At 26.9% G+C, this 14,744-nt stretch overlaps 1 protein-coding gene across 4 annotated transcripts in view; it reads right to left on the reverse strand.

Annotated features, from left to right (window-relative positions):
- The window catches only part of LOC114119109 (kinesin-like protein CG14535), a 159,202-nt gene extending 147,986 nt beyond the window's left edge, over window positions 1-11,216 (reverse strand). For all 4 annotated transcript variants that reach the window (XM_050199374.1, XM_050199376.1, XM_050199375.1 and 1 more), the window contains exons 1-2: window positions 10,912-11,216; window positions 318-493 (exon numbers count right to left, since the gene is read on the reverse strand). In XM_050199374.1, coding sequence (XP_050055331.1) covers window positions 318-493 — 176 coding nt within the window. In that variant the 5' untranslated portion in view covers window positions 10,912-11,216. The remainder of the gene's footprint in view (window positions 1-317; window positions 494-10,911) is intronic.
- Between the last annotated feature and the right edge of the window lie 3,528 nt (window positions 11,217-14,744).

Raw genomic sequence — 14,744 nt, forward strand, 5'->3', positions numbered from 1 at the left:
TTATATGGGTACCTACAAAGTCATATTTTATATTTTATACTATTAAAAAAGAAAAAGTTATTTTTTCATTTTTTTTCAACTTTTAAAGATAATTGTTTAACTGGATCCAACCAATTTCAATTCAGTGATGATTTATATTTTATACTTTATCTCATAACTAGTCATTGTTGAGGCTTAGGTATAGGTATAGTAAAATTACCACATAGTAATTGATAGCCGATAGCCGATAGATATAAATTAAATTTATTTTTAAATTTGTAAATTGTAATACCTACAATTATATATAATACATTCAACCAGTACTAACTAGAACCTACCTATCTTTCGGTGGTTTTGGCATAGGTGTAGGAATTCTAGGTGGAAGAACTGGTATTGGTGATTTTCTTCTAATTGTTTTTCCAATTTTAAGCCGTTGATTGCGTCCATCTATTATTGTCGCCATGCCTCCACCACTTGGTGGCCTCCCATAAGCCGTTATTTCCACAGTAGCCATCTGAAAAATAAAATAAAATATTTAATCTCTGAAAATAATAAAATCTATGAAAATATTTATTTCACAATTTTTCTTTGAGGATTTATAATATGCACTTCTGTTACATAACATTTTTAATATATCATCAATGATCAATGATTAGTATAATGTACCAGATACCTATGTCTAGGTATAAAAACGTATAGGTAAATACGTTATAGCGATGTATCTTTGGTATCCTTAAGGCTTTACACATTTAAAAATTCATTATACTTTTGTTAATGTTTGCCATACTGTAGTCATACAAATAATAACTACTGATATAAATAAATTTACTTAGGTATCTAACAGAATGATTATTTCGGGAGAAAGGGAAAAATATAAATGTCAAAATTAAAATATAAGAATATTTAGGGCTTTTTATAAAAATAAAAATGTGACATTATGATCCATAACCCATGTTTTCTATACTACTGGAAAAATACAATGAAGAAACCTATTTGGACTGATATCAGAGTTCATGTAAATGATACCACAATGGTAAAAGTATAATATGTCAGTTACAGCGATTGTCAAAACAACAATAGAGAAGACTTATTTCCCTTTTCACGATTCGATGAGTTTGTTCCTTTTTAATCAACTATACTTCCTGATATCGCATATTTTATCATTTCAAAATTGGTATTATTCGTTTTATAATATAACTTCTAAAAAATAAACTTTAATCAAAAAAAAAAAAAATATATTAAAAATATTTTTAAATAATTTTAAATAATTTAATAATATCATACAAATCAATTTTATTTGTTTTTTTCAGTATTATTGATAGCCACTATTTATGATTTGCCTATATGAATAAAACTATTTACATTCTATTAAGCTATGATAAGTGAACGCGATATATAGTCCAAAAAACACCGTCTACGTTAATTACTATAAATCGTTTAACATTGCTGTTAATTTGGTTAAAACAATAGGTAAATGGTGTATCTATTCATCGTGTGAAATTCATCACATAAGTACAAAATGGTATTTAACCGAATTAAAACTTTTTAACTATTATTTCAATGATTACTCATATAATAATAATTGTTTGATTCTATCAAAACAGTATGTTTGTATACATATCAAAATATAATACATAAAAATTATTGGTTCTATTATATTTCTGTACTGTAATAACAATTTTCTTTGTTGTGTCGACCCTGAAAAAAGTTTCTACCCAAACGATTGTTCGCGGATCGGACACATAATTTTTGGAGAGGGTGACACACTATGTGCTTATACATTATACAAATGCTCCCACCGTAGAACGAAAGAGGGTGTTTTTATCCCCCGTTCTTTGCATGTGCTGACCCTACGCCGTTTTTGACAGTGTAATTTATCGTATTGTGTTGATTAAAAATAATCGCAGGATTCATCGAATCCGCAAGCGACAGAAAGCTAATAGACTTACTCATCGTCCGATAACGTTAAAAAGGGTTAGATTGAAGTTTGTGTTTTAACAAACATCCCGAAACGTTTCTCTCAGATTTATAGAACTATATTTCAATACAACTAATATTTATATGTACCTACTCGTACAAATGTATTAAAAAGTACTAATAAGGAATATGTCAATTTTATTACACCTACCTTTTATTATAATTTATAATATTAAAACATGTTATCAATATTCAGTTGGCAAATGCCAAATTATAACCAGTCATAAATTTATAAATTTCACTAAACAATAAACAATAGTAATACCTAAATAATTAATAATAATTATTACTTATGACTTTGGTTGACTGACTATTTAATATTTATGTATATTTATTACATACCTATAACTTATAAGGTATGTAATATTTAAATTCAAAATAGAATAAAATATATGAATATATTAAAATATAGTTATTCAAAAAAATAATATTTAATTATTAGTTACTTAAGTTGCTTGAAAAATGTATATTAATAAACAATATTATACATTTAATTAAGCAAAATTCTAGGTAAACCGTTTCAATAATATATAATATTACATGACCTATATAATAAAATTCATATACTGGATAGTAGGTATTAGCTAAGTACAAAATATCAATAAATAATGAACTATAAAGTTAACTGAAGAACTTGCTTTGTTGTGTAGTAAATTTTGCGTATCGCGTATCTCATCATTAATGAGTAGATCACTTTAATCGATGTGTTAGCCTACAAAAACCGACTTTAAGTGAAAACAATGTGTCATGGAACCACCCACCTATATTTTTAATGATATCTTATGATACGGTATTACTTTAGCTATTACTTGTTAGTAACAGTAATAAAATGGTAGGTTATATGTTGAACTAAATTTTACCATCACGAACATCACTTATAAGTTATATTATACTTAATACTATAATAATAATAATATACTTATAAGTAGTTATAACATGTAAAATGTATATTGTATGTTACATGTTATTAACATTTAACTTATAAAGTTAAAATTCAATACCAGCATACAGTACATAACGGTTCAATAAATGGTCCATGGCAATCACGTGAAGTTTCAAGTTTTATACATTAATATTTTTTTAATTAAAATAAAATAACTAAAACTGTTTGAAAAAATTGTTATTTATCTTTTAAATACTCAATTATATTTAAAATACTTACAAAAAAATTATACGATTTCAATATTTTTAAACTTCTGTAGCTTGTATTAAATGTTCAAGTTTTTTAACTTTTAAATGAAAATTGTATTACCTAACATAAAATAATAATAAAAAAAATAAAGTTACAAACTATTAACAGCTAAAAACGATTAAAAAAATTTAAAAGAATTACTTGTATCATATTTAGAAATATACATTTTTGTAAATATTCAATAAAATTGTAAGTATGAATTACTTAATAAAAATATAAAATTTCCAGTATTTCAGCTGTTTTTTGTTTAGGTATAAATTTCTAATCTTTAAGGTATTTTATTTCATATTATTAAAAATACACTATACACTATTCAACAATTATTGCAAACAGTTTTTTTTTGTGAAAAAAAAATAAAATGGTATAACAAATTCTGGTTCAAATTGCAATACTCATATTAATACGTTTCCAAGAAGATTGTAATCTTTATATTTAAATAATTATGTCATGTTTACGTTTATAATTGATATGTATAAGTAATCTACAGAAACAAAATGAAAAAAAAGCAAATAATAAAATAAATTACAACCACAGTTGTAAATAAATAAATAGTAATATATTTTCTATCTAGTACCTATATTGGCCAAGCCAATGACAGAATTTGAGGAGAAGGTGATAAGGGCGCACTTCCACCCACGGTAATTTTTCTCTGAGGGCAAGAGTATCATTTTTCAAAAGTCAGAAAAATTATATTTTATAGGTATCAAAATTAATATGAGAATGGTAAACTCTTATAAAAGATAGTGTTGACTCCTACAAAAGATGATAAAAAAGAACTAAAATAAAAATCAATACAGCTTGTATTGCTGTAAAAAGTATTAGTCTTGCAATATATTATTAATACATAAAACAAAAATTGTTTAAAAAAAATAATAAAACAGTCATAATCATTTAACTTAAAACAACATTTTTTTGAAAAAAATAATAAAAAATTTAATAAAACAATAGTCATAATAATTTACGTTTATTTTTGTGGCATACTTTAGAGATAAACTCTAAACGTTAAAATTTCTACTCGTGTGTATTTATTTTTTGAGTAAGTATAAATTGATATTTTGAAATTGTTTTTGTCTGTCTGCGTTGTGTTACACGACTGATTCTAATTTTAATATATGTTTTAGTCTATACATCTTTCAAAACGTTCACGAATAAATATGTTTATATATTATATATATATTTATTGTTTTCAAGTTATGATCATTTTTAGCTTTTTGAGCTTTTTAACTTCAAAACCGTGAATTTAAGTAATATTACCCTATTTTTTTAAGGGAAAAATGTCTATGTAGGAAATTACAGTATCTTTGATTTTCAGGTAAAAATTTAAAAAGGTTATTAGTGTAGGAGTTTACATTTGGCCAAATTAATATAATGTAAATTAGGTAATAATCGTGTTAAATCATAGACCACTTGCAATAATTTATAAAAATAACGAAAAGATTATTTTAAATTTTCTAATAATGATACTATTATTTTCAAAATTATGATGAAATGATAACCATGTATGGACTATATAATATTCTGCAATAGTCATTACTCATTAACTAAAATAACAGTAACAAACCGTTACTATTTTATATTATAGTATTTTACCGTCTATATTTATATATAATTAACTAATTTGTTTATGATAAAATAAAATTAATACCAAATAATATACCTACTAATATATTAATTAATTCTTTAATTAAAATCAATAAATTAAAATAATTATATTTTTTCTTGTACCTTGCCAAAATATGTTTAATATAAATAGTTACACATTTACTCGAATTGGCTCAGACTCTTAGTGATTTTATGATTCATGACGATTTGACGACATAATATAGAATTTTAATTTTATAAAATTTTTATTTTATTCTTATCATGCAATATTAGTGGTAAAATATTAGTGAGAAATTGAAGGTGGTTGGGGATAAGCCCCCTACAGATTTATAAATCATGATGAGTGATTCCACTCACGTGAGTTTTTACTAAGTGCCACTAATAGGCTAAGCAACGTTTTATAAGTTATAACTTAAAATGCAATAATTTATACAAGTACAATACAACCAACATCCATAATATATGCTATTACGTGTAACGTTTTTTTTTTAAATACAACTGTTCAAAATTATTTATTTTATTTAAATTTTCTCTAAATGTACAAAAAAAAAATAATAATAAATTATTGATGTATTTCTCTAGTATTTCAAAAAACTAAAAAATTCTGTCATTTTTATTTGAATGCATATAATTGGTATGGTAATTAAATAATAATATTTTTGAAGACAAGTTTTCTCATGATTTAAGTTTTGAGTAGGTATAGGCAGAAATATTTAATAAATAAAAAAAAATAATAATACATTAATAATTGATAAACAAACATTTTAAACAGAACATTCAATAAGATATTAAAGTGACTATGTTTAAAAAAATCATTAAAACATTTTATTTAGATTTTATCGAGTATAGTTTCAAAAAAAGGAACTAAATATTTCCTATAGAACTATTATATATATATAATATTATATTAACAAAGAATATTGATAATTTACATTTAATTATTTATAATAAAAGAAAATAATTTAGATAATTTAAAATAATCATTAAATACATCAATAACGTTTATACAAGATTTTATGTTTGGCAACATTTCAGAGCGGCTAACGTGTTTACTGAGCAAAACAGAGCTAATTGTGGAACGAAATCCGTCTGGAGTCATTCATACACCGGTAAGTTATAATAATATCCTCGATAGGAATTTTTTCTTTATTTCCTAACCGCCATTCGTTCATAGTATTTTTATTTAGAGTATATTTAAGAGGGGAAACGAAACCCTTTCATCTGCGTAAAAACAGTTTGTCATAACTCATAAACATCTATCCAGCACCGACAAAGTCATAATAAATCCTCCAAGATGAAATTAATTATGACAAGCCTACTGCAGTTTGTTCTTATTACTCAACAAACGTGTGGGGTCACATATAAGACATAACAATAATTACAGTCATAAGAAAATTGATTTTCTTTGTTGGTCATTTTATTTTCGGTAATATACATAGGTTAATAATGTTATATAGGTAGTTAAGATTTTGTCTTAACCGCATGTGTTGTTTCTGTCTTACTAAAGTACAATATAGTAGATATGAGTTCAGCAGAACCCATTATAATATACTGTATTACTGTCAACTTTTATATTAGAATTAATTTACCTAATATCAAATTTAAAAGTGACAATGATAACTCATTTTAAAATTAAAGTATCAATGAAAACTCGTGTGATGCCCTAAAACAAACATCATAAAATGGATTCTGCTCAACGCAAATTTGCTTTGATGTGCTAAGATGGAAGCTGTCTCCACATGTGGGTATAACGTCCTCTTTATGATTTTTATAATCATAACAATTTTCAAATTTCTAATTTAAAAAACCTCATTCAAATCTATAAAAACTAATACATATTGTATTATTATTTAATACTATACTAAATCGTTGAATTTGAAAACCATTTTGATTAAACAAAATTGATATCCATGCAATCGTACATAATATAACATTAAAATTTTGTATTTTGTTTTTGAAAATAAAAATATTTTAAGAAACATTGCAATGTAGGTAGTACTTACGAAAGTAAAGATAGTGATATTTATATGATCTAGCCTCTCTCTTTCATAATATTATAATTTATATTTTCTACCCTCAATAGACAATTTTCCTATTTAATTTATATTTTAATGGTAAATAATAATTACACAAATCATTGTTCATCTATTAATTATTATCTTCAATACCACTAACTAACTTTAATACGTCTATATAGGTAAAGAACGTGATTTAATGGTTTAACTGTATAATATAATATATAAACACTCTACCCACTATTAAAAATATTTAAATCTTCAAACATTTCACGAAATTACATAAAACCACAAATAAAATATAATATCACTGTCTATTTTTTTATGTAGTTTTAACTCTTAAGTTTAGAGTGTTAATTATGGTTACATAAAAATATATTAATTAATTTCATAGAAACTATTTGTAGAATACATTTTTTTAAATCTGTTTTGAGTCGTCAAATGATTCCTGGAAATATCATTAAAAAGTCGTTCATAGTTATTTACATTCAAAGCAGATGGGTTTTTATTTTTAATTACATACAATAAGAGAAAAAATAATAATATATATTATTATATTAAATATTAATAATACCTAACCTGTCCATACATAAAGATAGACTACTTAAATCTTAATAACCACATAATGTAAAACATATTATGGTTCGTGATTTATTTTGTAATATGAATTATATTAATCAATAATCATCATTATATGCATATATATTGCCACCGGTTTTCCGGAAAAGTACAATAGAAGCGAAAAACCTAAGCCATGCAATTTTACCCCTCGACCAGCATACAATGCGTGGAACGTGATCCATTGTACTATATACCTACCATCTACCCGCTTTTCCGCTAGTTCCAATTATATCACTACTTGTCGCGTAGTGCGTGTATTTATTACAAGTGCCGAACGACAACCACGGGGTGTCGGTAAAAACAAACAGCTGCTGGAGCACCTTCTACCCAGGGGATTGGACTCAATGGCAGTGCATGTAATCATGGCTATTATACTGAATGTGAAATAACCTCTTGCACTTTAGAACTTGAACACACTTGCAATGCACAAAAAGTAGAAGCAGATTACAATATTTTCACATTGAGAATACATAGATATTATTATGTGCTTATTATTATCAGCTACATCATTAACATAATATAAAAATGACCTATATTCTAAAGAATATATTGAAATAGAGTTTAAATTTGTACCAAAAAACTGACTCTTTTCAATATTAATAAAAAATAATAGTTACCTCAAATTAGTAGTTAATAAATTGTAAAGCTGATCATAGCCATTTAGATATAATAAAAAATAATACTTAAAAAAATACTGTAACATATTTACTTTATTAAATAATTGTACCAAATTTCAAAATCAAATTATATACAATACAATTATCAATTTATGTTAAATATTGTTAAACTCTTACTACTCTCTGAGTGTAACTATACGTATATATAAGTAGATCATTTTTAAATCTAATGTATTTAAGGTAAACAGTACATAAAATATATTTATATTAAAAATATTTTTCGGGTACCTAACTTACTATGATAAAATGTTCGATACCATTTTTGTATAAGTATTATGTATATATATAATGTAGATATAAACCTCTATATGTTTGTGAGTTAGATTTTTCACATTTCACAGAGCAAGTAAGTTATTGGTTTTAACTTATAAGTATATGTTTAAATTTTTTCTTGAAAAGTTCTTTTACATTTTTGTTTCCTAATCCGTCTTCTATACCTTATAGTCTATCTCTCTTTATATATATATATGTGTGTGTGTGTGTGTGTGTGTGTGTGTGTGTGTCAAGTCAATCGAATGCGGATTATATGTACATTGCAAGGGATCATACTAAGCGTTTGTAAGCATCCAGAATTATTTTTATTTCCTGCATGTATAAATTCACAAAAACAATACTATAAAGCCTAGGTTTTGTAATTAGCCTTAAGATTTACATGATGACAGTGAAACCTAACATTGCCTCAATTTTATGATTCTAAATTCAAAACATTTAAAATAAATAACATAGATATATATTATAGTTATTTAAAATATTAAGACGTATTATTATTAATGTTTTTATCAGTAGGTAGATATATGATAAAAATATTAAATACTTAAATTGATGATAGTAATAACCTCGGTAATAACTTATAACTTCTAATTCAGTAGAATATACTATTTTTTACATATTTGTAAGTACCTAATAATATGCTAATGTAGATGTTACAAAAACACCGAGATACCAAATGTACAATTATTTACTGTATTTCAGAAATTCGATTTAGTTTCAGCTGTTTTATGAACTCACGAGTTTACAGTTGTAATATTGTATATATTATTTATAAAAATGTTTGTATATTTTGACATTGTAGGTATGCAGGCAATTTGTTTATATGATTCTACAGGCCTCGCGTACCATTGATTTATAAAAAGAATAAAAAAAAATCACCAGATTTTATTACATAAACATATACTTCCTTGTTATATATTGGACATTTTTAATTTTATTTTTTAAACATTTTATCAATTTTCGAGCTTATGAATAGTTAACACAGCAGTTTTATTAATAATTATTTTACAATAGTTTTTATTCCTTTACTTTAAAATTAAAATTATTTACTGTATATTTTAAAATGTAATTGAAATTACCAAAATAAAAAAGTAAAAGTGATTTTCAAAATACATATAAGTAGAATTCACATAAGTATTTAGTAGCTACTAAGTACTTGGAACTTATTTACTTATGCAGCTACATATAACATTAAAATTATTTTAATACTTTAAAAATATAGGTACAATTTATAATTATTAAACTTTATTTTACATTTGTTTTATTCTTACATCAGAGTGTATTAACTTAGCTCTTTAAAACAAACTGATATTATAAAAAAAAAAAAATTAATGAATAAATATTTATAAAAAATCTATATAAAAACGACTCAAGTGATATTTATTCGAGCGCACTTAGAATTTGTTATAAAATACTACTAGGGTGTCATAAATATATGATATATATTATATGTAGTTTAACATGAAAGGTTTTTTTTTATAAAAGCTGAGACTAGAAGAATAATTATTGTATATTCATATGATTCTTTTAACAATTCTTTTGATCTCGTAATGCATTTCTCGCCTTTGATAAATATAAGACAAGTACAAAATATCGAGTGAATTACATTATGAAATTAAATATAGTATAGAGGGCCAAACATTTTATTTATTAAAATTTTAATAGTTTGTAAATAAATTTAATAGTGAAAAGTACGATTTTAAAAAGTGCAGATTGAAAAATTTATGGTAGTACGGATGAGTAGCATAAATTATAGGTACATAATAAATTATGTCAACACTAAGATAAACATATGAGTTAATTAAAAATTAACTAGCTAATATATCGTGAAAATCTGTTTTGATCTTATATAATTATATAGTTTACCAACATTATTGAGGTATTGTCTATTATTCAAAATTAGAATCTTAGATTTTAATTACTGGTAGTTGGTACCCCTCTAAATTCTCATAAATCCCTAATAGTCATTAATTCATTTTCCATCAATTCGCAGTGTACCAATCTAACTAATATAGTTTATTATTGTACTTATATCTACAAACACCACCTACGAATTAAAATAGGCTTATTAGTATTAGTAGGTAATAAATTATGAAAAAACCTCCACCACCATTAATCGTATGAAAAAAAATATGGTTGTTAGGTACCTATATATTAATATGTGCTTTAGACATACATAAAGTGTGTTGTCATATGATTCTATTTCATATTAGATATTATATTTTTACTGAGATTGTTGGCTTCAGTAGTGTGTTAAGCCTCTTACAAGTTATATTTTAATATAAAAATTAAAACACCACGTTAGTAAAAACGTCATTATTTCTAATATTATATATCATGTTGGAAATATTTATTTTAAACCAGCCGGAGACCTATACGTCTCCAAGTTTAATCATTGTAAGACATATAAAGGTACCTGTATATTAATATAGTGAACATAATATTATTATTTTTATAATTTAAATTATAACCGAGATTATAACATATCATATGATGCCATGTAACAGTCACGTGAATATTAGATAGGTATATGACTATTGACTATATATAATATAATTTATAACAGATAGGTACATACTTTATTCGACTTTAACGTCTACCGTTTGAAGTCAGACGAGTGAAAAAAATTGCAATTCAACGACTACATGGACATGCTTTTACAGGTATACCGTCGAGGCATCGCATCGCGCAATTTAAGAACAACCGAACATACGGAAAACGCACAAACGTATTAGTTTTTACACATTATCATAATTCATTGAGTTATACGCGATTTGTACGAGAATTTTAATATCACGAAAGTACGAAATTATCCAGAAAAATCGCGATCGATAGAACGAATAACACACACGACGAAAACGATACCGCACACACGCACGACTGAACGAAACGTGCGTGAAGAGCTTCGGTTCCACAGGATACTGCTGAAAGCGGTAGGGATTCAAATATCCCGCTATACAGGGTGGCCACCGTCGAAACACGTACACCGAGTACTCTACGGTCGTCGGGTGCCGAAGAATTAGTACCCAACCACTAAATATTTTTTTAATATAATAATTTTATTAAAAAAATAATAATTATTATTATTATTGTCATTATTTCGATAGGTACACCGATGAACATTTTATTTAAAAAAAAGACACGCAAAGACACGCAATATAGCCGGAGTTATACAAAATGCAATTGAGCACAAGTCATAAGTGTGTGTGCCATTTAAATGTATTTCGATACGAATTTATATTCTGTAGACAGTATATTATGATTAAAGGCAGGGCTCGGCAATTTTACCAAACGAATATTTTCTTTGGTTTGTCTTTGATCAACCAAACTCGAACAATATTTTTCTTCCCTGATATCGCGGTAGGTACACGACATTTTTTTTTACTATTTTTTGCACATATTTACGATATTTAGTACTATTTTGCTGTATTTGAATTTTAAAGTCTATTCTTAAATGCATTCCCTTATATCAGAGATGAGCAACTGGCGGGCCGTGCTACATATTTGAATTACATTAAATATACTACTGATTTTGATTGAGGGGGATCTTGAAAGTTTTACATTAAATTTAGGGGGCCCTATAACAAAAATGGTTAAGAAGCACTGTATTAGACCAATAGCCATTTTCACCACTTTTATTTGAATTTGAAATATACCTACTGCTACTATAAGACATTTTTTTTTATGATTATCTATCTGTATAAATGTATAATATACAAAACTTAAATATAAGTACAACAATATACAAAGTAAAAAATAAATCATCTGTATCAATATAAGGCGATTTGTTAACATAAGTAACCAAATCGGTAAATTCGGTATCTAATTCGCAATATTTCAATATCAAATTATAACAAAGGTAAAATTAATGAATTAAATTAAATTATTGAATTAAATTTTTAAGTTTTGGGTAATTACAATTTAACGAGATAATACAAAGATAATAGAATATCTTGCACTTTTTTCACGTGAAAACATATTCATTAGTAAAATTTAATTCGATTATAAACATATTTTTAATGGAATAAGCTTGATAATTTAATTCAATGTCTTAATGACGAGTATCTTCTATGTGTGAACATTGACTAAAATAATAAACAGTAAAACGTAGTGGATATAATATATACTATATGAAAATAGTTTATTAAATACAAATGCATAAAACTGGATTTCCGTTGTAGTGAAAGCAGAACAAATGCAAACCATCTGTCCAATTAAAAGAGCATATTACACTTAACCCCCGCTGGCTGCCATTTTATTGTTCAGGATTTTTGAACCCTAATTTAAAACGAACACTGGCCGTCTAAATATGAAAGCCCTTCAAAAATTCCATTCGCGAGAACAATTCTTATATTTAAATCGCTTCGACTCAAATGTCTAAATATGTTTTTTTATTAAGACACCACGCCATTAATTTTAAATCGAAAACAAAGCTGATGAATGAATTGTGTAATATTTTTATATGATATTATAATAATATGATCGTTTTAGACCTACATAATTTATAATACCCATATAATAGGTACGTGAGTAAACAATAAAACAAACAAGCATCGCACCCACGATTATTTAAACCACTACCGTGTTCAAAAACGTGTTATCGACCAAGTTTTCAATCACGATCTGACGTCGCCCTGTCTTCGACCAGAACTCGCTGAACGGCTGGCCGGCAGGCTTCGTCGGCCAAACACCGTTCGCCGCGGCTGACCTGCAGCCGCCTAAACAAACGGCTTGCGCGGCCGACTCGGTCGTAGTTACCGCGGTCCCGGTGGACGGTGATCAGCTCGTCTCGGCCAAACTCCGTCGCTTCGCCATCATAGGTTAGGTTAGGCCCCATCGTTTATACATATAGCAGCAGACGTCGTCGATCGACAAAACTCGTCGTGCGCCCGACACGCGGCCACCGTCGTACTTTCGACGCGTCCTACCGTGTGCCCTTTGGTCTGCCGCCGGCGGTCTGCACTGTCGTTTGCGGTCGCCGACCTGCGGTAGCGGTTATCCGCGCGCCCGAGACGACGTTCATTTCGCCGACTCAAAACTCTCGCACAATCGGCCAGATTTATAAAAACACGACGCGTTACGGTCGATCGACTGTGACAATTGCACCTGCAACGCAGTTCATCGCATCAATGCTGCTACGATAAAGTTATACGGATATATTATGCGACAACAAATTAAAAGGTCCGTTTTCAGTACCTATGTATAATATTGGTACTTTATTTTGTAAAATTAAAAAGAAACGTGAAACATGCGAGAACCCGGGTTTCTATTCCAGTGCTAGCTGCCAGCTGGTAGGTAAATTGTCCAAAACATAAGATTTTAGACCGGATAATTATATTATAATGTGTTTATAGTGTGTGGACTCGTCAGGACGATTCATCGATCCTATATTATGGCGTTAATGCGGAAAACAGATGGCCCGGAGTGCCAAAACCCACGATCTAAGCTCGATAGTGTGTACAATCACCCAAACAGAAGGAATGTTCAACTATAATATTAGTTTAAATTGTAACGTGTTAACTGTCGTAGTGTTTTTATATCATAATTTTTAATACACAACGATAATTGCACGTCCCTAAACGATTACTAGTGCTGGTGGACTACAAGAGAAATCAGAAGTGATATATAATATTATATTGTATTATTTATATTAAAGATTTTATGTATATTTTTATAAATGTATTAGGTACTTTCATGTAAGTACAACCTACGGCCTATAGATACTACGCGTTATAATTTACACCATTAAATACTAAATAAGGTAGGTCACCATAATTATATTTTTATTTTTTTTTATTTTAGTCAGTTACTGGTAAGCTGTAATATAGGGTTACTGGTACCTAAATAAAAATATAATGAAAATAATTTTTACCTCGGATGAATGGTTGAGAACATTGTAGGGTTTTTTATTACCTATTGGATACAAAAATAACTTTTTAATAACCTCCATGCGTGCTGTTCTTGCAGTCATCCAGGAAATAATATTTCCGCATTTTTTAAATATATATACTAGGGTGAAATAATACTGTTATGGTAGACTTACATCATTAGACTTTTTTAAATAAATACTGCAGAGTCCTCGACACAATGGCACTACACTTTCTCATACCTACATTCAGTTTTAACAATTGTGTAACATAATTAGAGCCTTCTGAACTTCATGATAATATTTATTAGGTACCTACACAAATATTGAAATACAGCTAATAAGAGATTTAAAAATATAATAATAATATATTGGTATACTAGGTATATTAAATATCAAAATCATTAAAATAAAATACAATTTATTGATAATTATTAAATTTTCATATACTAGCATAAAAATTGAAGATTTTCCGGAAAATACTTGTAGCTTAAGAATATTTTCGCAACTGAAAAATTTTGTAAAAATTTTAACTTCAAATGCAT

The sequence above is a fragment of the Aphis gossypii genome, chromosome 2 (assembly GCF_020184175.1).
Source record: "Aphis gossypii isolate Hap1 chromosome 2, ASM2018417v2, whole genome shotgun sequence".
Classification (NCBI taxonomy): Eukaryota; Metazoa; Arthropoda; class Insecta; order Hemiptera; family Aphididae; genus Aphis; species Aphis gossypii.